Genomic DNA, 26,208 nt, shown 5'->3' on the forward strand with positions numbered 1-26,208 from the left:
ACCCCAAGCTCTTGTTAATTTTGAAACAGGGTCTTACTAAGTTGCAGGGGTTGACCTCAAATTTGCAATTCTTCTTCCTCAGCCTTCTGATTGCTGAAATTACAGGAGTGTATCATCATGCCTACCATCTGCCTGTGTTTAATAGTGAGTGATTAACAAGGTGATTAGATGGTTCATGTGCCTGATGGATTCTCTTTAGAGGCAGTTCTCAGCCATGAATGGGGTACTTTGTGCACCTGCCCACCTCTTACCACTTGGCAGCATCTGGAGAGATTTTGATTGTCATAACTTGAGGAGAGGGGTACTTCTGGCATATAGTGGGTAGTTGCCCCAGAGATGCTGCAGAACATCTTATAGTGCACAGGGATAACCTCGTACGATAAAGGTGAATTCAACCTAAAATGTTTAAACCAGCATTAGAGAAAAGGGATAGAAAAATCACCTGCTATTGGTTGTGGGAGGAGAGATTGCATATTTTAAAACAGACGTCTCCTCCATGGCTTTACAATGTTTTCATCAAAGAAACCAGGCATCTGCTGCTGCCTGGGTCTTAGGTGACTGGCTGCTTGACATTCCGCTGGCCGGGGGAAAGGCACCCCTCTCAGTATTATCCTCCTCTCTTTCCACACCTGACAGCCCTGACAGTGTTCTCTGGGCCAAATGGTTCCAACTTTGTTCTAGTTCTACATTATGACTTCCTTTTTCTAGAAATTTGTTGACTGTTCTAGTTTTCTGACTGCTGCATTCCCATTGCTTTTAGTTAAAAAAAAAATTTTTTTTAGTGCAACTTAGGATGAAAGAAGAGATTCATATCTGTTATCACTGAATTTTGTAACCATAATTTTTGGTGGCTTTTTTGCAATCCATCAGCTGTTCATGACATAATTTATCTTTTTCTTATAGTTAGATACATCAGTTTTCCTCATTACTTCATTTTTCTTTAATATATTTTTTTAGTTGTTGGTGGACCTTTATTTTATTCATTTATTTATACACAGTGCTGAGAATCAAACACAATGCCTCACACATGTGAGGCAAATGCTCCACCACTGAGCCACAACCCCAGCCCACCTTATCACTTCTTACAGTATGATTTATATAGGAGCCATAGGATAAACGCTGTCTTTCCTTTAACACACTAATTTTCAAAAAAAAATTATCTTGGCATTCTAGTATCCTGCAGTTAATCAGTAATGATCTTTTTAGTATCATTATGAACACAAAGATCTTCATATACTTAATGGGACTCAAGCTGTTACGGTTATTATTCTTTCTGATGCTCAAATTCCTTCATCTTTGGCCAGTGGAAGCCCCTTCAAGTTGGCTTCTGTGGGTTTTTTATTGTTTATTTTTAGTGTTTTCAACACAACTCCATTAGGCTTTGATAGTTTCTTTAATTTCTGAACTGACAAGGTGTCTTAGGACTATTTTGTGTTTTAAGATAGATTTCTAGTCAAAATTGAGACTCTTTTTTTGATACTGTCTATTCATTCCTGATAGTGACCTATAAAAATGCCTTTACCAGCTCTTCCCAACTTCTAGTTTAAAACATGAATTAAAAAAAAAAAAATTCCAGTTAATACCAGTAAGGTAATCCATGGGTTCATGTTCCATATAATATCCCTCTTAACTGTTTTTGGTTATGTTTGACTTGCCACATCTTAGATGAGTTATATCATGCTTTTTATGCTTAGCCCCACCATTTACCTTTGGTTAAATATAGTGATTGATAACCACCTGTCCTTACCTAGAAGCTTCTTGTTTTGGAAATTCATTCTCTAGTAGGCTTGTCATGGGTAGGGCTCATAGAAACAATTTTCCCTGACCTCTTAGAAGTTTTTCTGTGGTCTGCATTAATATTTGAGTTTATCTCAAATGAAAATCCTGAATTCATATTTTTTTCTTCCTCCTTCCTTTTTTTTTTTTTTTTTTTTTTTTTTTTTAACAATCTTAAGTGTTGTTACTCCTTCAGCTTCTGGTACAAGGTGCTCCTGTTTAAATTTGATCCCAATGTAACTTTCTTCCCTTTGTGTATTTTGTCTTGATGTTAAAAGAATTTTTTTGTTTTTTCAAATCTTTAAAGAATATTTCTCAATGGTGCAGGTTCTGTGTCATTTCCCCAAGTATTCAATGTGTGCTTTTAATCACATATGCTTCTCTGCATTTATTTCATAGTAGTATTTTTTAAAAATCTTCCTTGAGCCCCACCTTGGTTGCTGCCTCACTTCCAGTTCTCCTTTCTAAGAGTAAATCACTATTCTAACTTTAATTTGTGTGAATAGTTTTGCCCATTCTTGGAATTTATTTAAATGGAAAGACACAGTATCCTGTTTGATTGTATCTCCCTAATTTTCCTCAGATTCATTTATGTTGTGATTATATTCATTCATTTTTATTGCTGTAGAGTATTCTCTAAGAATTCCTCAGTTTGTTCACCTGTTGGACATACTTTCTTTCTTATTCTAATTTTTGTTTTGTTTTGTGGTGCTGGGGATCAAACCTTGTGCATGCTGGGTAAGCATTGTACCTCTGTCCTGTGCCCCCAGCCCTACTTTCTGATTTTTGACTGTTGTAGATAACACTTCCCTAAGCACTTCTAAGTATAATAATGTCCTTAGTATCTCTTTATACATGTATACATGTCTGTTAGATATATACTGAGGAATGGAATCATTGGGAAGTGGGGTTTTCATTCAATTATTTGTATTCATATTTCTGCAAAGGATATATTTGAGAATAGAGTTGCTAGGTAATGGGTATTTCTTCAAAATTTTGTTTTAGTTCACATTCCCATCAGCAGAGTATGACAGTTGTTGCTATTCCACACACATTCTTGCTAGCCCTTAGGATAGTAGAATTTGGTTTTTGTTTTTAAGCCCACATTGGGGGGGCGGGATTATAAGAGTATTTCGTTGGTTTTAAATTTGTAACCCAAGCTGGTCAATAAAGTTGAGCACTTTTTTCATATATTTATGCACCACTTGTATATCCTTTTTAATGAAGTGCTTGTTCTGCTTGTTCAAGTCTTCTGCCTAGCCTTTTTTTTTTTTTAAAGGGTGTCTTTTTTTCTTATTGATTTGTAGGAATTCCTTATAAATGCCTTAAAGTGCTCAACTGTAGATTGAATACTTTATTGGTATTACAAATGTATCCTATCACTATGTGGCCTTTATATATATATATATATATATATATATTTTTTTTTTTTTTTTTTTTTTCCTGGACGGGGATCAGATGATGGGCCTCACACATGCTAGGCAAGTGCTCTACTCCTGAGCTATGCCACCACCCCACTGTAGTATTTCTTCTAAATGAAGTCTTGATGAACAGAAGTTCTCAGTTGTAACACTACAATTTATTAATCTTTTTCTTTGTGATCAGCACTTTGTTGTGTGTCCTGTTTGGAAAAACTGTATTTACTCCAAGATCATGAAGATATTTTCCTGTATTAAATTCTAGAAATTTTAATTGTTTATCTTTCACATATAGATGTACAATTTACCTTGAGTTGATTTTTTTTTTTAGTTATATTCAATACTGTGTAAAGGAAGGTCTTCATTTCTCCACAGCCCTGTATTTCTAACTTTATCATTAATCCAACATACTTATATGCATGGGTCAGCTTCTGGGCCATCCATTCTTTCTGTTGTTCTGTCCTTATGCCAGTGCCATGAATCTGTTCATGTGATTATTACTGCATTGGATTTATGGTTCAATTTGGATAGAATGGATATCTTTATAATAAGTCTTATAACTCACAAATGTGACATACTTTCCAATTTATTTTTACTTTGTTTCAGAATATTTTATTTTATTCTATAGGTCTTGCATATCCTTCATTAGATTTTTTTCCTAGGCATTAAGAATTTTATTTTTTAATTGTTTGCTACTGGTACCTAGAAATATATTGTTGCACTATAGTATTCTTGCATTTTGTCCTATGCTGAATTCACTTAGACTTTTTATTACTTTATCTGTAAATTCTTCTGTAATTAATGGCAATTTGTTTCTTACAGTCATTATGTATTTCTCTGGTTTTGCTTTACTATTTAGGACTTCTAGTACATTGTTGAATAGATGATATAATAATGAATCTCTGTGTCTTTTTCCCCATGTGTTCTTTTTGAAAATCAATGTCTTAGTATTTATTCTTGTTCAATTTTCATCTGAGATTGACTTTTTCCCCCCCAAATTTTTTATTGGTGCATTATAATTATACATAGTGGTGGGTGGGATTCATTGTTACATATTTGTTCATGCACACAACATAACCATATAATTTGGCCAATATCATTCCCATGTATTTTTTCATTATTACTCACTTGCTCACTCTGCCTCCAGTATTCCTTTCTTTCTTTAGTTCTACTTTCAGCAGTTTTTCCCATCCGGTGGTCCTCCTCCCCTTTTGGAAAGGAGCTTCTGCCACTACCTCGCCCTCTTTTGGCTTGTGCTTTATTATTTTTTTAATTTCTCAAATATTTTACTTCATCTTAACCAAACAGATAATATATAGGTAATCCATGGTATGGAAATCATAATAGCATTGCTGAAAAGATTAAAGAGGTTAACCCATATGAAGTACCTAGAACAATCTGACCATTGTAAGCACCCAGTACTACTTGGTATGACAATTATTATTGACAATTATAAAATACTGTATGCATTCATTCATTCATTCATTCAACAAATAAACAATTGTTTGAACAAAGTATTAATGTTGACAGTGGTTAAAAGAAAATGCAGAAAGTAAGACTAGTCTACTTACTTATTGCTAGTCTGATTCATTTTTTGGCAAACATGTAATTGGATACACAGGGAACAATCAGTAGTATAATTGCTATAATTTCTTATAGCTGAGAAAGTATTTTTTTGAATATTGAATTCCTTAATATTATTAGATTTATATTTCTTGGGAACTTAATGAAAAGTATTATTTCATTTTAGTTAGAAAATGAATATTCTGAGGCTATTCATTGGTACATATTTGTTATACCCACATAGCCTGAATTAGTGTAGTAAAAATCTCAGTACATCCACAGTAGCGGCTTTGGCAGAAGTAGAAACATAATACATGTATGTCTAGGGCAGAGCAAATGTCTAGAATGAAATAAGTCTTCTACATGTGCTGCATGGAGCTATTTGGCTTTCCTATATAAATCAGCAGAGAGAGAGGATTGACTAGGATTGAATCGTGTCTGACTTTTGTGAAGTTTTTTTGGTATAATTCCAACAGTACCACTTTCTAAATCACAAATTTTACCTAGTGATATTTTTATTTCTACTCAATTTTAAAAATCGACAATATGTTGAGGTCCTAACTTGCATTTTAGTAAAATGTACTCTTGAGATTCATAAGACAATTTGATTTGGTATCTTGCGACTTCATGAAAATATGTTGCCAAAGTCTGTGACATCATCCTCTCTAAAGACCAGTGAAAGTACATTGCATCATCTGAGATCTGGCAGTTTGTAAGATTTGCAAAGACTTTAGCACATGCTCTATGACTGCTGGGATAGTGATGACTGCCATTTTGGCAAAATTATTGAGTGCATCCAGGGACCAGCTCACCATCTAGAATAGAGAGAGACTAGCTACCCTCCCCTGCCAACTCTTCCCACAAGGCTCACTCTTTGGAGCATGACCATGACATGAGCCTAAATAAATAAATAAGAAAGAGAAAAAAAGTAAGACAAGCCAGAAAGGAAAGGTATAACAAGACTATAGAAAGTCTTCTAAGCCTGGTGCTGTGGCGCATGCTTGTAATCCCAGTGGCTTGGAAGACTGAGCAAGGAGGATCAAGCATTTAAAGCCAGCTTCAGCAAAAGCAGGGTGCTAAGCAACTCAGTGAGACCCTGTCTCTAAATAAATTACAAAATAGGACTGGGGATATGATCAGTGGTCAAGTGCCCCTGAGTTCAGACCCCAGTACCAAATTGAAAAAATGAAAAACAAATAAAGTCTTCTATATAGAAATAGACTATATAAAGAATAACTCAAACTGTAGTTGGGCAGTGTAAACATTTGATATCATAATCCAGATTTACTCAGAAGATGTGACTGTGTTACAAATGATTTGTTTATCCAAGGATTCCACAAAACACTTACTTTGCCTGCCAAGTTTATAATACTGGTATGGTTAAAAAGTCTGGTCTCAGGCATAAACTTAACAACATACCTGTCACATAGAAATGATGAATTTTTGTGGAGATAGACATGCTTGTTACCCTGATTTGATATTTGTATCTGCGTCTTGAATTGTTCTGCTCTGTCTCATTAGTAAATACAAATATGTCTCAATGAAAAATAAGTCAGAAAAACTGATTCAGTATATGTGCAGAGAAGATCCAAATAAAATAGTTTCTTTTTCCAGTGAGATAACATATTTTAACTTTTTAAAAGTCCTAGACCTACTTGAAATGTCATTGATCCCATAGTTTGGCCTCCTTTATTTACATATCACCACGAAGTCTAACTAGCAATTTTTTCTTCAGCTATTAAAATTAAAAACCATAAGGAAAATAGACTTTACCCACAGTATAAAATTCTGAGGTTAAAAATAAAAAGGAACATAGAAGTGGTATATACAAAATTTTCCTTTAAGCTTCTGGTTTTCATTAATTTTAATTTTCTTTTGCTTAAGACCTTTTTTTTTCTTTTTTTGAGAAAGTAAGTTAAAAAGAAGTTAATCAGTTTCTTATTGTCAATCCCTTTACCCAGGATACTAAAAACATCAAGAAAAAAGGTACCCAGTTTGTTTTGTATCGCTTCTTGTATCCTTGATCCTGACAGGGCAGGTTACTTAATATCTAGTACACATTTCTTAATTTATATTTTTGTACATATGTGACATTTTCAAAATTTTTGTAATTTACGTTTTGGATCCATTGTGGAATGCTGAAGTTGCATAAATCAATTGTTCAGTAACATTTGTGGGTTGTTATTATATAACTGTTATACTATTATGTGAGAAAATAGCAGTCTAAGTGTGTTAACTGAATCTAAAACTAAAAGGGAGAAAATGAATAAAGATATAAAAGATGTTATCACAAAAATGAGCTCCAGTTAGAGGTTACTGAGAATGAACAAGCATATATGATGGAAAATGTGACTTCTAAGAATATAATTGTTGAAATAAAAAATTCAGTGGATTTAATGGTTCAAATTACCAATGAGTTACACCTGAAGAGAACTAAAGATAATAATGAATAATGAATCTAAAGATAATAATAAGAAAGCAGACACGTATCTATAATTGCATATTATATATTGCATGATATTACATAGTAATAAAGAGTGATAAATAATATGAAAGAAATGCTAAGAAATAGGGAAGTTAGAGTCAAAGTCTAACATAGTTCAGCTGGAGAACCAGAAAACAATGATAGAGGACACAGAGCAGAAGTGATTTTGAGAAAGGAAGGCTGCAAGTTTTTCAGAACTGACGAATCAAGACTCCTCTTCAGATTCATTAGGTATGGCATGCTGCAAATAATTTTTTTTTTTTTTTTTGGTATGAGAGATTGGACTCAGAGGTACTTGACCACTGAGCCACATCCCCAGCCCTTTTTATATTTTATTTTGAGACAGGGTCTTGCTAAGTTCCTTAGGGCCTCACTAAGTTGCTGAGACTGGCTTTGAACTTCTGATCCTTGTGCCTCCGCCTCCCAAGCTGCTGGGATTACAGGTGTGCGCCACCTCTCCAGGCTGCAAATAGAATTTTAAAAAGTGTGTCTCTATGTGTGTGTATAAACAGAGGTAGGACTAGAATATATTGGGCACATTTGGATACAGTAGCATGGGAGTTGGGAGGGAAGTGAATTAAAGTGTTCTAAAGTCCATGTAGTGTTTGTGAGGGAGTGAAGATAATGTTTGCCTTTTAGACCTTCAGTTAATATGCATGGACAAATTCAAACTGATTCTCTGCATAATTGCATAAGTTTCCAACTATTTTGAGGGAGGGAAGAAACCACTAAAAATGAGGCAATTCATACAAAAGTAATTGCAAAAAAAGTCATGATAGTTATGTAACTGCATTTTTGAGTTAAAGACCTACAGATAGGTCGATAACAAAATTTGTTTATATAGAAAAAAGTGTAAAAATAATGAGCTAAGCATTCGGCTTAAGAAATAAATAATAATAATATTAATAATCACTTCCCTAAAGTAGAAGGAAGGGAATAGTATACGTAGGAGTGGATCTAGGTGAAATTGGTTGGGCGGGGAGGTACCCTGAAGCCAAAAGTTGATTCTTTAAATAAACTAATAAAATGGGCAATCTTCTGGCTCTGTTGGTTGAGGGAAAAGCAAAAAAAAAAAAAAAAAAAAAAAAAACAAACAAAAACAAAAAAAAAATGGTAAACACATACTAGGAAAGAGAAGAGGGCTTTCATTCCAGGTCCAGGAAAAAGGAAAGGTTATTAGAGAATACTATGAACAACCTCAGAGTAATTGAAAACCTAGATGACATGTGAGAATTTCTAGGAAGACATCATTACAAAATTGGCAAGAAGAAATTGGAAGTCAAAAGTAGATAAAACACCAGGCTCTGATGGCTTTCACTGTTCATCCTACTGAACTTTCAAGGAATGGGCTATTCTAATCCTCTGCAAATTCTTCAGAAAATAAAGAGCGTATGCTTCTCTCATTCCATGGGACTTAATACCAGAACCAGAGGTATCAGTGTGGGTAAGGAACATTTTAGTCCAGTCTTAACTCATGAATGCAGAAATAAACGTGTTAGCACAGGTGAACCAGCAGTGAAGCTGCAGATAGTACACTGCTGTGTTTGAGGAAGTGTCCACCAAAGGCCCATGTGTTGAAAGGCCCGGTCCCCTTGGCACTATTAGGAGGTGGTGAAACAAGGGGTGGGGCTGGGTGGGAGGTCTTAATGTCACTAAGGGTGTGTCCTCGAAGGGGACTGTGGGACTCTGGTCTCTTCTACCTTTCCCTATTGCTTCCTAGCCTCTGTGAGGTGAGTGATTTTGCTCTTCCACGTGTTCCCCCATGATGTCCTGCTTCACTGCAAGCCCACTGCAGCAGGACCAGTCATGGACTGGATCTTCTGCAACCATGAGTAAAATAAGCCTCTTTTCTTTATAAATTGATTATCTCAGATATTTTGTTACAATAAACAGAAAACCAGTTAACACATATACTGTAATTAAGTTAGAGATACCATTATGAAAAATCTGTAATTATAGCATACAGTTATCCTGCTTGGTGTAGGAAAGGTAAAGTTGATAAGATTTAAGCTTCATGTTTTTAATTAATAAAATAAAAATGCTCTCAGAAAATAGGAGGAAGAAATAGGAAGTAACTTGTACAGTTATTATTATTCTTAATAGAAAAAGAGCATGTGTTTAAAAATCAGGAACAAATAAAAATGCTTTCTGTCACCACCTTTTAAAAATCTTGTAATGAAGATCTCAATCACCATTATAAGACAAGAGGGAAGAGGACAAGGACTGGAAAGACAGACAGAACTGGCATCATTCACAGGTGATAATGGTTGTCTCTACCTGGAAAACCCAAAAAGAACTACAAACAAGTTACATAGAGCCCAGCACTGGGTGGCTAACTACAAGTTCTGTATACCAAAATTAGTTCTATGTTTAGATCACAGTACCCAATAAAAAATGAAATAAAAATGCTTTTTTAAAAAAATCCTGTTTACAAATGAAGTGTAAACCTTAAGTTACCTAAACATAAATGTAACAAAAATGTTCAAAATTTATACCCAGAACATGGCAAACTTATCAGAGGCACAAATAAGTGGAGAGAGAAGCCCTATTCATGGACAAGGCTTAGTATTATGAAGATGTCTCTTCTCTCCAAAGTGTTCTGTGACTTTTAAAGATGATCAAAGCACCCCCAAAAGTGCCTGGCACCGATGATGTGAGGGATGCTGTTCCTGCTGGATATCAAGGTCATCATAAAGTGTAGGTAATGAAGATGGCATGGTATCAGCACAGAGTACGCAAGTGGGACAGAGGAGAAAACGAACTCCTACTTACAGACCTGCCAGTGCCTGGAACTGAGTCAGGACCGTGGGGAAAGAAGGATGCCAAAGAGAGAGTTTACCCATATAAGAATGATGGATTTGGAACCTGCCTCCACATGATAAACAGAAATCAATTTCAGATGGGTTATAGATGTAAATTTCAAAAGCGGAACTTTGAAAACTCTTAGAAGGTGAAATGAGAGACTATCTATCTACTTTGCCCCCACAAAAGAAGTGAAAATTTTATTATGGTAAATTAAGAACTTAAATGCATCAAAGTGTCTCATAAATGAGAGACCATAAACTGGGAGACGATAATTATAACACATATAACTGACAAAAGTTTTGTTTCCTGAAAATATAAAGAACACCACTTATCTGCAAAAGAAAACAAAAAATTGGGTAAACGCATCAGATATGTCTAGGAACTGTGATCTCATCAGTAAGTACAAGATTCAAATTAATATGACAGTGTTCTAGCTACTTATTTAAAACACTAGATTGGCAGAATTTAAGAAATCTGTTAATACTTTGGATTGGTGAGTATGTGGAACAATTTTTACATTTTATTAGTATGGGCTATAAATAGATAATACCATTCTATGAAATAATTTGAGGCTAACTATGTTAAAAATACTTATTTCCTCTGATCTGACACTTCTCATAAGAATAATCTCAGGAATTCTCTTACATATGTGTCTTAAGGAACTTTTACAAGAATGTTCTAGCATCAGAGCTCTCTACAGCAAAAAAATGGAAATTCAGATAGCCATTGACAGAAAAGCAGGTAAATAAGTTGTTGTTGTTTTTTTTTTTTTTTCTGCATAGTAAAGTATCATGCAGTTGTGAAAAACAAATGATTTATAGGACATGAAACAAAATCTTCAAAACATTGGGGCAAGGGATGGCAGGGTGGGGGGAGAAAGCCCCAGAAAACTACTTATAGTTCGATATCGTTTATAAAGTCCAAAAAAACTTAACAATATATTGTTGAAACAGTCACACAACAGTTTATAAAACCAGCTTCTTAAATGAAAAGGTACAAAGATATTCCAGGTAATGGTTACCTTTGGGAGGAGAGAATGGGTCGGGTGGGGTTGGAGGAGAAAGGACAAGATGGTCGATAGGCTTGCTTCAGTGGTAAAGCCTGGATGTTCCTAATTAAACATGCCTTATTAACCTTTTGGGAAAGTGTTTATGTGCTTTTATAAATGCTATATGTTCTTTTTTGTGTCCAATGATACATTAATAAGATAAAGAAAAAAGAAATGATGCTAACTACATTACATAGTATCCTTAAAGATATTATATAGTTAAAATACATTAGGATTTAGATTTAATTGATGCTTGAAAAATAAATACCTTTAGGAACTAAATTCCAAATTTTCTTTTATTCTGATGGGTCTGGCAGGAGTCAGCATTTATCCAAATGCTTTTGGAAGATGTCATACCCATGTGTGTGTGTGTGTGTGTGTGTGTGTGTGTGTGTGTGTGTGTGTTTTATGGGACTAACTGATGATGGCTGCCTTTAAAATATTTAAGGCCAAAGCCATTTGGTCCACATACCTTAAAATGAAGTTCTTTTAAAATGTAATGCACTAGAGATCATTTCTTTGATTTACCTCTCTTCTCTTTCAACCTCTTTTGATTTCCATTTGTTTGGTGATTATTGGTTTGTGAAAGGAAGATCTAGTTTAACAAGCATAGGTAGTTGGTTTTGTCAGTCTTTCCCCCAGCATGGTGGGTGGTGCCTTCCTGGAGCAAATGGCCCTGAAGAAGTCATCAGACCTCTGGTTCTCATCTGTCCAGTCAAGGTAGGTGGTAGGGATAGGAAGTTTTCAAAATCTAGGATGTTGTTTGTTATCTGTACCAAGGAAATATTTGAAACTGAGGCAGCTACACTGACACCCTTCCTAAACCTCTTTAGTTTGTAACCCTTATTATTTTCCTGTTTGAGCTGAAACACATTACCACAAACTCGGAGGCTTAAAAGAGCACAGACTTATTCTTTTATTGTCTAAGGTCATAAGTCTCACTGGGCCGAGAGGAAGTGGTTGACAGAAATTGTTTTCTCTAAGGAAAATCTGTGGCCTGACTCAGTTTCTAGAGCTGTCCCCTTTCCTTGCCAAGGTTCCTGCCTCACATTGTTTTCTTCTCCCTCTGTTTCTGTTGTCACAAAGCCTTTCTCTGTATAATCTTCCCGTATCAAGGATCCTGTTATATGGACCCAGGGATTACATTGGGCCCACCTGGATAATTCAGGGTAGTTTTCTTATCTCAGTGTCTTTATTTTTAAAAACATGACTTTATTTTAAAGAGACATCTGCAAAGTCCCTTTACCAGGTAGGGTAACATTCACAGGTTTGGGGTTTGGATGCAGGCGTGTTTGGAGTACCATTTACTGAGCTACCACATGCTCCATTATTGTCCCTGGCATATTTTTATCCTAGCCTCTGGAGCTTAGAATAATCAGATATCTGTGTTCATTCAAAGCCGTAGGTACCAGTGGGAAGGAGAAGAATTGCTAGATAGGCCAAGAGCATTTTAGAATGCCTTTTATATATTGAGCCATTTGTTACTCTGTTCTCCATCTCCCCCACCCCCACATGCCAGTTTTTATTGGAAGCCTATAATTGCAAGGTGACTGCTTTCCTTTAGGTATTTATGTTCGGAGCACCCTGTTGTAGCACCCCCACTCAGTTACCAGTTTCCATTAAGTAAAGTCAAGTGAAAAGTTTAGCTGTGTAAGCGAGAAGGTACGAGTTCAGCTCCAGAATACCTTCATTTTGTCTCTTCATAAATGTCCTTAAAACCGCTTCCCTAGAATTCTGAGATGCCAAGATCTTTGGGATTTCTTCCCTGACTTCAGTCTCTCTCTCACAGGCTCCTCTTTTACCCAGCCTTTGCTGTGGGGAGATCCACTGGGCTTATCTTCAACCTCACTTCTCAAACTGTGTATAGTATTTTCTCCCTGGGAGTTTTTTTTTTTTTTTTTTTTTTTTTTTTGCTTTGGCTCATTTCAAGTTACCATTTACATTCTCTGACTTTTGAAATCTCGACCTTCAGTTTTGATCTTCCTTTTGAAAATTAGGCCTATATAATCAATGACCTATTTACTTACCCACTTGGATGTCTCACAGGACCTTATACTTGATATATCTAAAACCAAAATCCTGATTATGCCTTTTAATTTTGGTCTTCGTCCTTCAGAATTCTGTGTTTAAGTAAATGGCAACATTATTCCTCCAATTCTCCTAGAAATGAAGGACTCATCCTAGACCTGTCCTCCTCCCACCACAAACAAACTTGATGTACTTTTTATTCCACATGCTAAATCTCCTGCAGTATTCTAACCCTAAGCATATAGGGATGAACATGGCAATACCAAGTTTTCACAGAACTTGTATTAAGAAGTGACAAAATAAAAGAAGACAACTTCTACACCATAAGTACTGTCAAAGTAACAGAAGAGGGTGATGTGAAAAGCAGTAATTCAGATCACAGAAGACCTCTCTTAAGAGGTGACATTTTAATTGAGACCAAATGACAAGGAGCCAGCCATTTGGTGGAACCAAAGCATTTGGGACAGGAGGAACAACAAAACCCTAAGTTGGGAAAAACTTTGGTTGATCTAAGATATGGAAAAACCTGATGTGATCAGAGTTCAGCGAATGGGAGAGAGGCAGTGCAGCAGGTGTGTGCTGACAGGAAAGGGGCACCGACCACAGGAGAAGGGGAGTGTGGGACAGGACAGTGCCTTCTGCCCCTGACCATGAAGATGTCTGGCTTTTTCCCTGGAACCTTTACATGGCAGAAGGGACTTTGCAGACGTGATCAAATTTAGAATCTTGAAATTAGGAGATCATGCTGGAGTATCCAGGTGAGTCCAATATAATCACAAGACCTTTATAATGGGGAAGGAGGAGGGTCACACTGGGGAAAAGATGTGAGGACGATGGCACAAGTCAGAATGGGAGGATGGAGAAGGGGAAGACTAAAGTCAGCTTTCTATAACCTCATCTCAGAAGGGATATCACATCACTTCTGCCTTTTCAGTTCCTTAGAATCCAGTCACCAGATCCAGCCTGTGCAGGGGGACTGATTCTCCTGGAAATGAGTGCTGAAAGGGGAAACTCCTTGACAGCCATTTTAGAGGCAGCCGACCACAGCACTTAGAGCTGACGTCCTTCCCCCACTCTCCTTCCAAACCTCTGCTTCTCTGTGCATGGTGGTGTTTGCAGCTCTGATGGCCGTACTTGTCCAGTTTTCTAAGCAGTGAATGCAGACTTTAAATGCAGTGATTGGGATTTTCCTACAAGTTTATCTTCATATTTTCTAGAAATATTCCACTATTTCCTGGCCCTTTGGTAGCATTTCTTGCTATTATTATGCATTTTTGAAACTGTCATTTAATTTTTTTTTAATTAGTCACTTCAGTAGGATTTTGAGTAGGAATAGATGATAAATTTGTGGATTCAGTTTACCATTTGGAAACTGGACAGTCTTGTTCTGTGTTTTCAAGGTAACTCTTCTTGTCTTTGGTGGAATTGTTAATATTTTCACACAGAATGTTAATTTGATGAAAAAAATTGTTCTGCTACTTCAGAGAGTTATCTTTGCTTCCCTGTGTCCAGAGCTTGTTTCATGTAAGTTTTTGTATTAAACTCTGGTTTATTTTAATTAATCTGGGAGGAAATGTCAGCTTGATTTCAGGACTTGATAGATTTAGTCCCAGAGGTTGAATTCACTTGTTTTGTGAATTGTGGTTTGGTTTTCTGGGCTCCTAAACTGTATTAGCAATGTGTATTAGCTTTCTGTCATTTGAAAATAATCAAATGTGTGAATTTTTGGTATGAACCATAAGATCATTCGAAAGCCAGTAGAAGGAAGGACATAGTAACAATTTTACGATTTAATTCCTATAAATGAATTTTAAATTTGTACCCATATGAATCTAAGGACTTAATAAAGTGAAAATTTTGGAAATAATTTGGTTAGAAAATTGAGGTTTTATTTTTTTACTAGAACTAAGTTGCACATATTTTTAACTTAAAGTTTTGAAGCCTAGGATGTGCAGCCTTTCAGGTGATAGGAAAATTAGGACACAAGATTAAAATGATTAGTTTGATTCTGAATTTTGCCTGTCTACCTAGGGACCATCTTATATGCAAATTGTTACAAGGTTTTCTTTCTGAGAGGTATATTTGATTACTCGTGCCTGCAGAGCTACATGTATAATAGCAGCTTTGATTTGCTATTAAAGAATGAATTCACAGTGAAAAATATTTTTCATAGGAAGATAAACATTTTAGGTAACTGCCGGGAATAAGCTGTGTTGTATATAAGACCTAGATGGGGGAAGGGGGAAGGGCAGTACTGTTTTTCAGGATACACTACTACTACTACTACTACTACTACTACTGCTACAACTACACAAACACACACACACGCACACACACACGTATTTGAGTGCATTAAAATTTCCCAACTGTCTATGATGGCAGCAGTGCAAGCAGATGACATTTTATTTTATACAGAGCAGAAAAAAATAGAACAGAATTTTAAAGCATAAAAATACATGAAAGTTAAAATATACAGTTGAAAAACACATGTTGACGTGTGAAAGAAGGGACAGTTTTGAAGAGGTGCAATAAATAAGAGAAGATGATAAAAGCAGTCCTGGGCAGGTGCCAGAAGCACTGGGTCTGGGACACTGTCATAAATTGCTTAAGTTTAAATGACCTCGCTGTTGCGGCAGTAGGTCAGAATGAAAGGCCTCAAAGGCAGAACTGTGGAAAAAAATGTGAATAATGAAACATTAAGGGACCGAGAAAACTTAAATTTCATGAAATGCCAAAACCTGATTCTGTGACTCTGTGTAAGTGAATTCACTGAAATTATGCTAGTCTTTCTTAAAGCTTCTTGTCACTTCACAGATCTCAGAATCGTGGAGTTTAATGGAAAAATGACACCTAGTTCAGACAGTAATGCATATCACAAGCCTGGACCTGTGACTTCAGGTAAAATGTCAGGTTCTGAAGACAGTGTAATCAGGTAGAAAGTATTCCTGTCCTAGAGTCGTGTAAGTCACAGAGTTGTGCAGCCACAAAGAAGTTTTAACACTTATGTATTCAGAGTTCGTTTTATTGGTGGTTCTCAAAGTGTGATTTGTGGATTTCTGGCAATCTCAGACTATTTCACAGGTTCCACACTATCACTGCTATTTTCACTATAATGCAGTGATGCAGTTTGTTTCTTTCACTGAGTTAACCTTTGCATTGTGGGGCAAAAGCATTGACGGTTGGTACTACTGGTGCCGTCATGCAAATTGAGGCCAGGACACCAAATGATACTAGTTAGTGGGTTCTATGTTCTTTACCACCATGCATGCACATTTGAAACACACACAGACACACAGACACCAGTTTTAATTTAATTAAGAATGTGTTGATGAAGCAGTAAAAATTATTAGTTGCGTTAACCTGAACCATTGAGTGCATGTCTTTGCTGCAAACCAACTTTCTAGTTGCCCCCCCCACCAAAAAAAAAAGCTCCTGTGGAATTTCGTGATTTGTAAACTGTACTATCTGCTTTTTTCATAAGATACCTTTAGAAACTCTAGGTTTATAAGATAGTGTATTCAGATTGACTGGTGTTTGGAAGACAGTTTCTTTTTCAAATGATCCAAGTGAGTGTCATTTCAAAGACAACAAAAAAATATTGTCAATAATAAAGTTTCAGCTTTCATGCAAATATTAGTATTTTAAAAAACTTGTATCTGCTGTACCATGAGGTTGCCAGCTTCCCAGTGTTTTTTTTTTTTTTTTTTTCCAATGACATTGGTGGTGGTATTAACAAATGTGATTTTTGTTGTTGTACCATGAAATGGGTGAACATTTGGAAAGTCTGCTTAACTCAGTGAAGTAATATTTTCCAGATGGCCCCGTGCATGATACCACAAAACCATGCAGGGTAAGAGCCATGGAGAATGCAGAGGGACTGATGATGGTAATGTCTTGGAGTATGGAGGGTTCATTGAAATAGCTGCAGAGTCCACACTGCATCTTACCTATGAGAAATCACCACCTCTTCACTTTCAATGTAGTATTATTTTAGTCAACTTTTTTGCTGCTGTGACCAAAAGACCTGAGAAGAATAATTTTAGAGAAGGAAAAGTTTATTAGGGGCTCCCAGTTTCAATGGTCTCAGTCCATAGGTGGCAGACTCCACTGCTGTGAACCTCAGGTGAGGTGGAACATCAAGGCAGAAGAGTGTGGTGGAGGAAGTAACTCATGACATCACCACCAGGAAATAGAGACAAAGTTCAGCTCACAAAATATATGCCCCAAAGGCCCATCCACAGGAACCCATCTCCTCTAGCCACCTACCTACAGTTACAACTCGTTAATCCCCGTCAGGGATTCTTATAACCCAATCATTTCACCTCTAAACTCTCTTGCATTGGTCTCACACATGAGCTTTTGGGGGACATACTTAAACCACAAGTGTTAAGGAGTATCTCCAATTAGCTTAAAAGGCCACTAAAATGTGTCTTTATTTTCCAACCGCAAGTCTGTGTGAGGTCTTATTTTCTCCATGTATTCAATACAAACAATATACACCAACAAATTGAATACAGGAGCAGATAGGACAATTTGGTTCTTTTCAGCCAAAACTGAAAGATATTTGCAAATCTGTGAAACATTGCTACTCTTCTGAAATTTTTATTTTGCAGAATGCATTAATTTTTTATAAACATGTTATTTTAACATTTTTATTTTGAATAGTCTAAATATTTCTTGGTTTTAATTTTAATACTAGAATTATCAATAGGTAGAATGTACATAAGGATTCTGGATTCTAAGTAAATTTTAAGAGGGTCAAGGGTTTAGGAGACCAGAAAGGTTTTAGATCTATTGGTCTGTACCATTCTTGCCAATAAATTGAGCAGCTTAATTCAATTAAGAGACAGTGTAAATTTTCTTCAGTTACTGCACCAAACTGTATTACACTGATACTAATTTTTCTATCCTTTAACAAAATTTCTGGCAAAATATATAACTTCTAAGGCATTTTCGGTAATTATAAGACCAGTGTATACTCCTTTGTCTTTGTATCTGACTTAAATTTCAACCTTTTCCTTTCCCTGGTGGCAGTCAGGGGTGGGGAATTGACACAGGGCACAGTGTGTTCTTTTATCTCACACTTCCAGCACCCTTGGGAAATGGACTTGTTCACTCTGAAAGGCGATCCTACTCTTCTAGTGTGTTGGCTGGGAGACTGAAAAAATAAAAATAACAAGGGAAGGGGACAGTATTTCTTTCTTAATTAGCCATGTCATTGCTTCTCCTCAAGCCAACACTGACTGGCATCCTGACCGGCATCCAACACTGACTGGCAAGTGCCCAAGTGCTGTGTTTCTTGTAGGGTGCACTGTTGGTGCAACCCAGAGTCTTTTGCAGTGCTGTTGGCTCGGTCCTCAACAAAGTGGTTCAAGCCCAGCTGCCTTCACTGGGGCCCACGTGACCCCTGGGAACCTCTTGCATCATTTGTGAGCCGAACAGTGGTGTTCTGTGATTGGTCCCTTTTTAAAATTCTGCCCTCTCTTCTCATTTCTCTTCTCCCCTTGATTAGATAGATACCAAAGCCCACCAGCCAGTCTGCTACGTGTATGTAGGAACTAAAGAGGATCTTCTCAGTCTGCTTATCTCTATCCCTATTCTCACACTTCTTTCCTGTTCTCTTTTCCTGTTCCAATAAGATAATTTCGTTTCATCAGTCTCTCTCTCCCTCCCCACCTCCCGCCCCACTCTCTGGAAAGTGGCAGATAAGATGATGGAGGAAGATAGTTTGTAGCTACATTTCATCCTTCTCTTAAGTTCTAAAAAGGTGCATATTTTCATTTTTTGGTACACTTTCCTTGGAGTGTGCAATTTAATTCTTTTTCCTCAGCTTTGAGTGTTAGTTATCAATTTTTGGTCAAAAAATAAAATTGTACTCACTATCCTCTTGTACTTTGGTCCCAGGGCGTTAACAGCCACCCACCATTGAAGGAATGTTTTTCGTCATTCACAATAATTATAATTTTTAAGCATCTATTTATATGATCTCTTGGGCTATGGGTCAGGGACAAAGTGGTGACCTCTAGGTACCACTGTCCCTAATCTGCGGATTCATAGATTTCCCCTAATCTATGAATTTCTTTACCCATGGGAATAGGTGGTAGCAGATAAATGCAATAAGAATACAAAGTCTGATAAGAGTAATGAGCAAAAAGAATAGCTATCAGAACCAGTGGTGGGAGAACTAATTTTGGTTAGATAGGAACTTGGGGGAGAACTTCTTCATATAAGTCACAATGGAACTGAGATACAGAATTGAGTGTAGATACACACCTCTGCCACTCCCTCACCCCCACCCCCCTCATCAAGGACATTGCGCAGACAGAGAAGACCTTGAGAGGAAAGGGACCTTGTAGATTTGAGGACCTAGCCTAAGCTTCTTATAGTTGGAACTTGGAGTGCAGTGGTATAAAATGGAATTCTATAGGGGCTAAATTATGCAGAGCCCCAAAGCTAGCTTGAATTTCTCATTGCATTGACAAGCGTACCCTTAATGTCTGTTGCAGTGGCAAGCCATTGGAAGACTCAAATAAGGAAGTGACAACCCAGTTATGATTCCTGAGTGTTTCCATTGTGAACAGTCTGTTTTTTTTTTTTTTTTCCCAGTACACATTTTCCATACAGTTATGTTGGAATGCACTCCTTATTCCCTACCCAGATACTAGCTCATCTCAAATTGATGTGCTTTCTCATTGATTCCAATAGAATTTGGGACTGTGGGCAAAGGGTCTTTAAACTCTTATAGGGAGAAGATAGCAGACAACAATGGTAGCTCCCTTTATATGGTCTGAAATCTCTGGTGACTTTTTTTCTAAGAATCTTTCCACCTAGCTGTGATGCTTTTTTCTGTGTGAGGATTTCATTCTTCTCTCCTTTAGGAATAGGGCACTGGAGTGAAGGCTGCTTCAGGACAGGTCCTGTTCCTATATATTAATAAACATGTGGATTTTACATCACCTCCTCCTTCTGTCTGGAACTTACTGTATTTCTCATCTTGTTCTTTCAACCTTTCCATCACTTGCCGTGGTCAGAACATATTCCTGCTTCTTCTTTGTCCACACCACTTCCTTAAACCCTGCCATCACTGCCTTTGTTCAGATCCTGTTTTGTTTTTGTTTCTGTTTTTGTAACTTTACTCTTTGGAAGAAACGTCAAAGGGGTGGCATTTAGTTCTGACCCTTAGAAAAGCATATTCTCTCTGTTAGCACAGATGGTACCTATTCTGTTTTGATTTTTATCTTTAGGTCTTACTTTTGTCTTACATACATAGAATACCAGTGGAGGGTAGAGGAGGATTTGGGACTTAGATTATCATTTATTGGGTATTTTGTTTCTAGGGGTAGCATGAAGCTCTTTTAATGGCAACTTTATTTAATTCTCATAATGACCTTAATTCTCTACTACCTTGTGTAGTGGGTGGTGTTGTTATCTAAGTATAAGGAAACTAAAGTTTAGAAAGTTAATAAGTTGCCTAAAAGTAAGTAAGGGGCAGAACTGGGAATTAAACTCAGATTTGTTGGACTTCTTGGTAAACTATCTTGACAATTTTTTTTTTAGCTGAAAAATGTTGTAAGTTCTTCTTGATTCTCAATAATGGGATATTAATCAATAAGACATTTCACAAAATTTTAAAGGATGATGTGTATTATATACCCTTTGAGGTTTAGGGTCTCACTAAATTAATAAGGCTGGTACCAAACTTGTGATCTATCTTCCTCAGCCTCCCAAGTTGCTGGGATTACAGGCATGCCTCACTGTCCAACTACTAAAAATTTCTTGATAAATTTAGAATGGCTGAATACTGATTTCACATGATAAGTATAGATCTTACAGCAATATGAAGTCAAAATCTATCATTAAAGACAGGAACAAATCAAGGATGTGAACTTTATTGCTTTTTTCTGTAGTTATTAACCACAAGAAAATTAACTACAAGAGAGGTTAAGCATATCAAATTGGAAAGGAATGTCATTTCTGTTGTTCCTTCTGTCCTCTTTGTTGTCCCATTTTCTTTTCTTTTTGTAGTTATAGATGAACAGCATTCCTTTATTTGCTTATTTTTATGTGGCACTAAGGATTGAACCCAGTGCCTCACACATGCTAGGCAGGCGCTCTGCCACTGAGCCACAACCCCAGCCCCCCATTTTTCTTTTTACTCCCGATATTTTTCTTTTGGCGAAATATTATTATTTTTTAAAAAAGAGTCCAGCCATTACATGTAAAAATTTATTTTTACACAACATAGTGTATAATTTACAGCTCTCTCAGCTGTGATTTTGTCCTATGGGTATCCTTTTTTTTTATTTTATTAATCAGAATTCTCCCACAACCACCTCCATTTTTTAAATAAAGTAGATGGGGTATGTGTGTTCATACAAGTGTGGATTCCATATTGGTTACTACTGATTAACATGTAGAGATTCAAACTACTGAGCAGTTATTTGCACTGCTTTTTATACTTAGAAACCAGGGAAAGGAGCTGGGGTGTGGTGGTGCAGACCTGTAATCCCAGAAGCTCCAGAGGCTGAGGCAAGGAGGATCATAAGTTCAAAGCCAGCCTCAGCAAAATCAAGGCACTAAGCATCCTAGTGAGACCCTGTCTTTAAATAAAATACAGAATAGGGCTGGGGATGTGGCTCAGTGGTTGAGTGGCCCTGAGTTCATTCCCTGGTACTCCCCTCCCCCAAAAAGAAAGGAAGGAAAGGAAAGAAAAAGAAAGGGGAGGGGAGGGGAAAAGGATTATAGCTTTAGTTTATTTAATATAAAATAATTCAGAAAACTATGGTGGAGTTTTTCAGTGTATATACTTCTACACATCATTCAGAGGTTTAGTACAAATGATTGTGTTGGGACTAGTTTCTAAGTTCTATTCATACTCTGACTATGGAAGCTTCATTTAAGAAAGTTCTTCTGTGTGTAACTAAAATCAAATTGTTGGCACCAAATTCCCTTACTAAAAATAATAGTTTTGGTAGAGATATAAATGAAGGTAACTATAGCTTTCTTATAAGACAGGTTCCATATAGAAATGATTTTTATTTTAACTGACTTTTTCTAGCTACCACTGTAACTAGAGAAAACAAATTCTTAGGGACACATTCATATACACTGTTTAATAGAGCATAATGTATGTAGGTTTTGAAATATCTTCTTAATAGTGTATTTTAAACATGTCAGCATGTCATTTTAGGATCTTACTTTGGACTAAGTATGTCTTTCTTCTCTCCAGACATCTTTATCCCTAACTTCTTTCCTCCCTCAATTCCTCCTTATTCCTGATTCTCAGGGGAGAAAAATAAAACACACTGTTATTATTACATGGTTAGATCTGCTGTAGGAAATATATAGTTAAATGAGATCTGGTAGGTTTGACTATGCCTTCCATTTAATAGTAGATGTTAGCTTGTTGATAATTAAGCTGCCTCTTTGGTTATACATCTGCCTATTGGATTTTAAAATGTTCCCCTCAGGGAAATTTGCCAAACTATATTAGTGAATTTTTCTGGAGTAAAAAGGAAAATTATAGAGAGCGTAATATAAAGCTGGGCTATGTTCTCCAACAGGAAAGCTAGTAGCCACATGTGAGTATTTCAATTTGAATTAATCAAAATGACATAAAATTAAAAATTCAGTCTCCTATGTACACTAGTCATAGTTCAGGTGCTCAATACCCTTGTGGTTTGTGGCTTCCCAAGAGCACATGTCCACTGAGCCACATCCCCAGCCCTATTTTGTTGCTCAAATAGCTATGGAACATTTCAACTCCACAGCAAGTTCTGTTGCACAGCCTTGGGTGATGTCTATAGGCAATACCTTTTTATTATGTTAGAATTTTAAAATGATTTTCTTCCCTAGATATTATAAATACTAATACTAATTTTTAGAACAGGAGTAACTCAAAATTATTTCGTGTGTACATTTACTTTCCTCCCAACTTAATTTTTAAGATTTAAGATTAGTGAAATAAAACATGCATCAACCTGGGGTTGCCAGCATTTTGCAATTCTAGAAGAACATTTAGAAAATTCTTGATAATAATATCAAGGGGAGGGGAGAGGGACGGTGTGTGGGCTGTTATCTTATTGGTGCAGGCCTAGAAGATGGAGGATGAACTGTTTGTTTTCATAAGACACTCAGAAGAAGCAAAGTCAGTGGAGAAATAATGTGTTTCTTTGGGACATATAATTTTAGGTTATAATTATGGTATTAATCCAGGAAAACTGGGAACCATCAGAAAGAGAGATAAGGGGGAGGGATGGAGAGGAGCCAACATAATCCTCTAGTATTTGGGGACAGTCACTGCTCCTGGCCATCTCTCTGGAGTCCTTTCCCTGCCCTGCATACAGGTCACGTTCACTCAGCAGTGAAGGCAGCTGGTGAGGAACACAGACTCTCAAGACGTTCATCTGAGAGGCAGGAGAGTGGGTGATTAAGAGCTCTGACACGGAGCCAGATGGCTGGAGCTTGAGAGTCCAGTTCTGGCTTTTACTGTCTGTGGGAGCATAGCAAGTTATTTAGCGCCTATGTATCTATTTATCCCTAAAATGAAACAGTCTTACTATCTACTTCTTTATGTTCCCATGATGGCTAAGGAATGAAGATGTAAAACTCATTAAAGCCTATATTGCTAACAACTGTTATATAGGTAATATGTAAGTGCTTAATAACAGGGTAACATGGTAAGTGCTTAATAAGTGTATGCTTCTATATTTGTTAGATCAGGGAAGAAGACATTTAAACAAGTAATTGCAGTAAAGTTGGATGAGTTTTATAGTAGGGCAAGTTCAGTGTTCCATGATCATATTTGTCGAGGTGACCCAATTCCTTGGTAATTATTTAAACAAAATTAACTTAGCTTTTAGTATGCCTGGTTTTTGTTTCAAACTACACTGTCATAGTTTCTCAGATCTTATTCTTTCCATGGCTTGCACTCTTTAAAATTTGTTTATTACCCCAATGTGATAACTGTTTAAAGGTTCCAAGATATTAAGTAAAAATGTCCTGATCATTCTGGTAATATCATAACTGTCAAAGTTTTTTCCCGGATGCTTTACATTATGTACCATGTTGCCAAAAACGTAATGGAATCCTCTTAGCAATAGCCTCTGGCTAATCAAAATAAAATCTGTCTTCCAGACTTTTACAGGGGAATTTGGTTAGCTTTGAGTATAATTAAAGAGTACATTATTTGATACCTATTAAAGACAGGAAATTGTGAGGTGCAACTGGTTTTCCTATATATTTGGACAGTTTACAAATAAGAAGATGCTAACATGAGTTTTGAAGTATAAAATGTGAAGGACACCTGTGTAAGAGCTGAAGATCAAACCTAAGTACCATCGTTACACCTTTGTCAAAGCATCTTTTACTTCTCAACTTTATATCATGAGATTGTCTTAAGGAACTCAGTTTGTCTCCTGTAGCATTAAAATAGATTCTTTTGTGTTTCTTGGGTCACAATGATAGAAAATGAAAGGCTAAATTACTTTTTATTAATGTAAGTTACATGTTTTATAATATGGAGAAGGATATTTAAACTAGATGTGAGGAATGTCTCTAGTTAATGAGGAATCTCTTTGTTTCATTGAAATCTGAATTTGGGGTAAAGGTTGACGATTTATAAATGAGCAATAGGTAATAGGAACAGAGTACTTGGCAAGGTGTTTCTGGACTTGATACCCCGCTGTGCACCACATTAGTTGCTGCAACCTGATAGAGTGTGGTTGCTGACTGATTGCTTTGTTTTACTTATAACTTATCTTTTAAGGAAAATAAACTACAAATAATGTGTGAAGTATCCAACCTATATATTTTGGAAATTATAGAGCTTTAGAAACCTGATATGCTTATCCAGGAGGAAAAACGAAGGTATAGTTTTTATGTGGGTTCTGTTTGATGATGGTGTTTTTCTATTTCACTCCACATAGTAAATACTGAATCATAGTAATAGATGAATTTCTTTGTATACATGTGCCATCTACAGGTTTATTTAAACACGTGGCTGTAGAAAGTTCAAGGAATCCGATTCTATTTACATTTATAAAATATATAAATGTCTGTGATTGTTTGCTAGCAGGTAAGCTCAGATTTGTTTGATTTTCTTCCAGATTCATGAAAAACTCCACTACTATGAGAAGCAGTGCCCGGTGCCCATTCTCCATGGTGCGGCGGCCTTGGCCGATGACGTAAGTGTGCCTTTCTGAGCTCACAGGACGTGTCTGCTGTGGGCCTGGCAGAGGTGGAACTCATCCTAGTGCAGACAGATGTGTGTGATCTTAGGAGTGAAAACCAGAAGAAGTTGCAAATGTTTCCAAAAGCCCTGTCATCACCAAGCTTATGCTGATATTATGTTGATTTTCATTCACTTTCTTGTTCTAAAAATTGGGCATGCAGCTACCCCCGTGAGTTCTGCCTTGGTAACAACGTAATAGAAATTTTAGGCTTCAAACTCTATGGAGAGAAAGAAGCTGTCAGGCATTGGTGTTCTGAGAAAGTCACAGACAAGGGGGGAAAGCTTTGGAGAAATAAAGACAAATGAGATATTTATATTGCTGACAGTACTAAAAAATGACAGGTACTAGGATAGGAATGAGGCATATGAAATACATAAAAAGACAGAATTGTTTTTAAAATGGATTATAAAGCACGTTGATGATTTATTGATATTAGACCTTTCCAAATTACCTTCATAACCAAAAAATAAATTTTAGAAGCAGTTGGCATTGATGGAGTAGTTAATTTCCTGTAGCTATAATTTTATTTTAAGCCTGGGGGAGGGGAACTAACTTGCTGATTCCTACTGTTAACTTTCGGATTCGGATGAATTGAGAGCACACCTGGATAAACTATAAAGGACACTCGGCTAGACAAGAAATGTGTTTAGTGTGTGGTGGTGATATCCTGTAGCTTACTTGTTGCTTTTTAATTTTTTCCCATATCACCATAAGGCTAACTGTAATTCAGGTTAGTAAAATGCCAGGACCATAATTTAGTAAGAAAAAAAGAATCGTCCAGCTTCAGAAGTCGATGTTCTCTGTGTTTTGTGTCCTAATTTAGAAAATAAAGCATATGTAATGGTTATCCAG

General features: G+C 36.5%; 1 protein-coding gene across 2 annotated transcripts in view; it reads left to right on the forward strand.

The window, feature by feature from the left end:
• The window catches only part of MPP7 (MAGUK p55 scaffold protein 7), a 228,652-nt gene that overhangs the window by 119,073 nt on the left and 83,371 nt on the right, over positions 1-26,208 (forward strand). For both annotated transcript variants that reach the window (XM_079106920.1, XM_079106921.1), the window contains exon 4: positions 25,231-25,308. In XM_079106920.1, coding sequence (XP_078963046.1) covers positions 25,231-25,308 — 78 coding nt within the window. The remainder of the gene's footprint in view (positions 1-25,230; positions 25,309-26,208) is intronic.

The sequence above is a fragment of the Sciurus vulgaris genome (assembly GCF_902686455.1).
Source record: "Sciurus vulgaris genome assembly, chromosome: 12".
Classification (NCBI taxonomy): domain Eukaryota; kingdom Metazoa; phylum Chordata; class Mammalia; order Rodentia; family Sciuridae; genus Sciurus; species Sciurus vulgaris.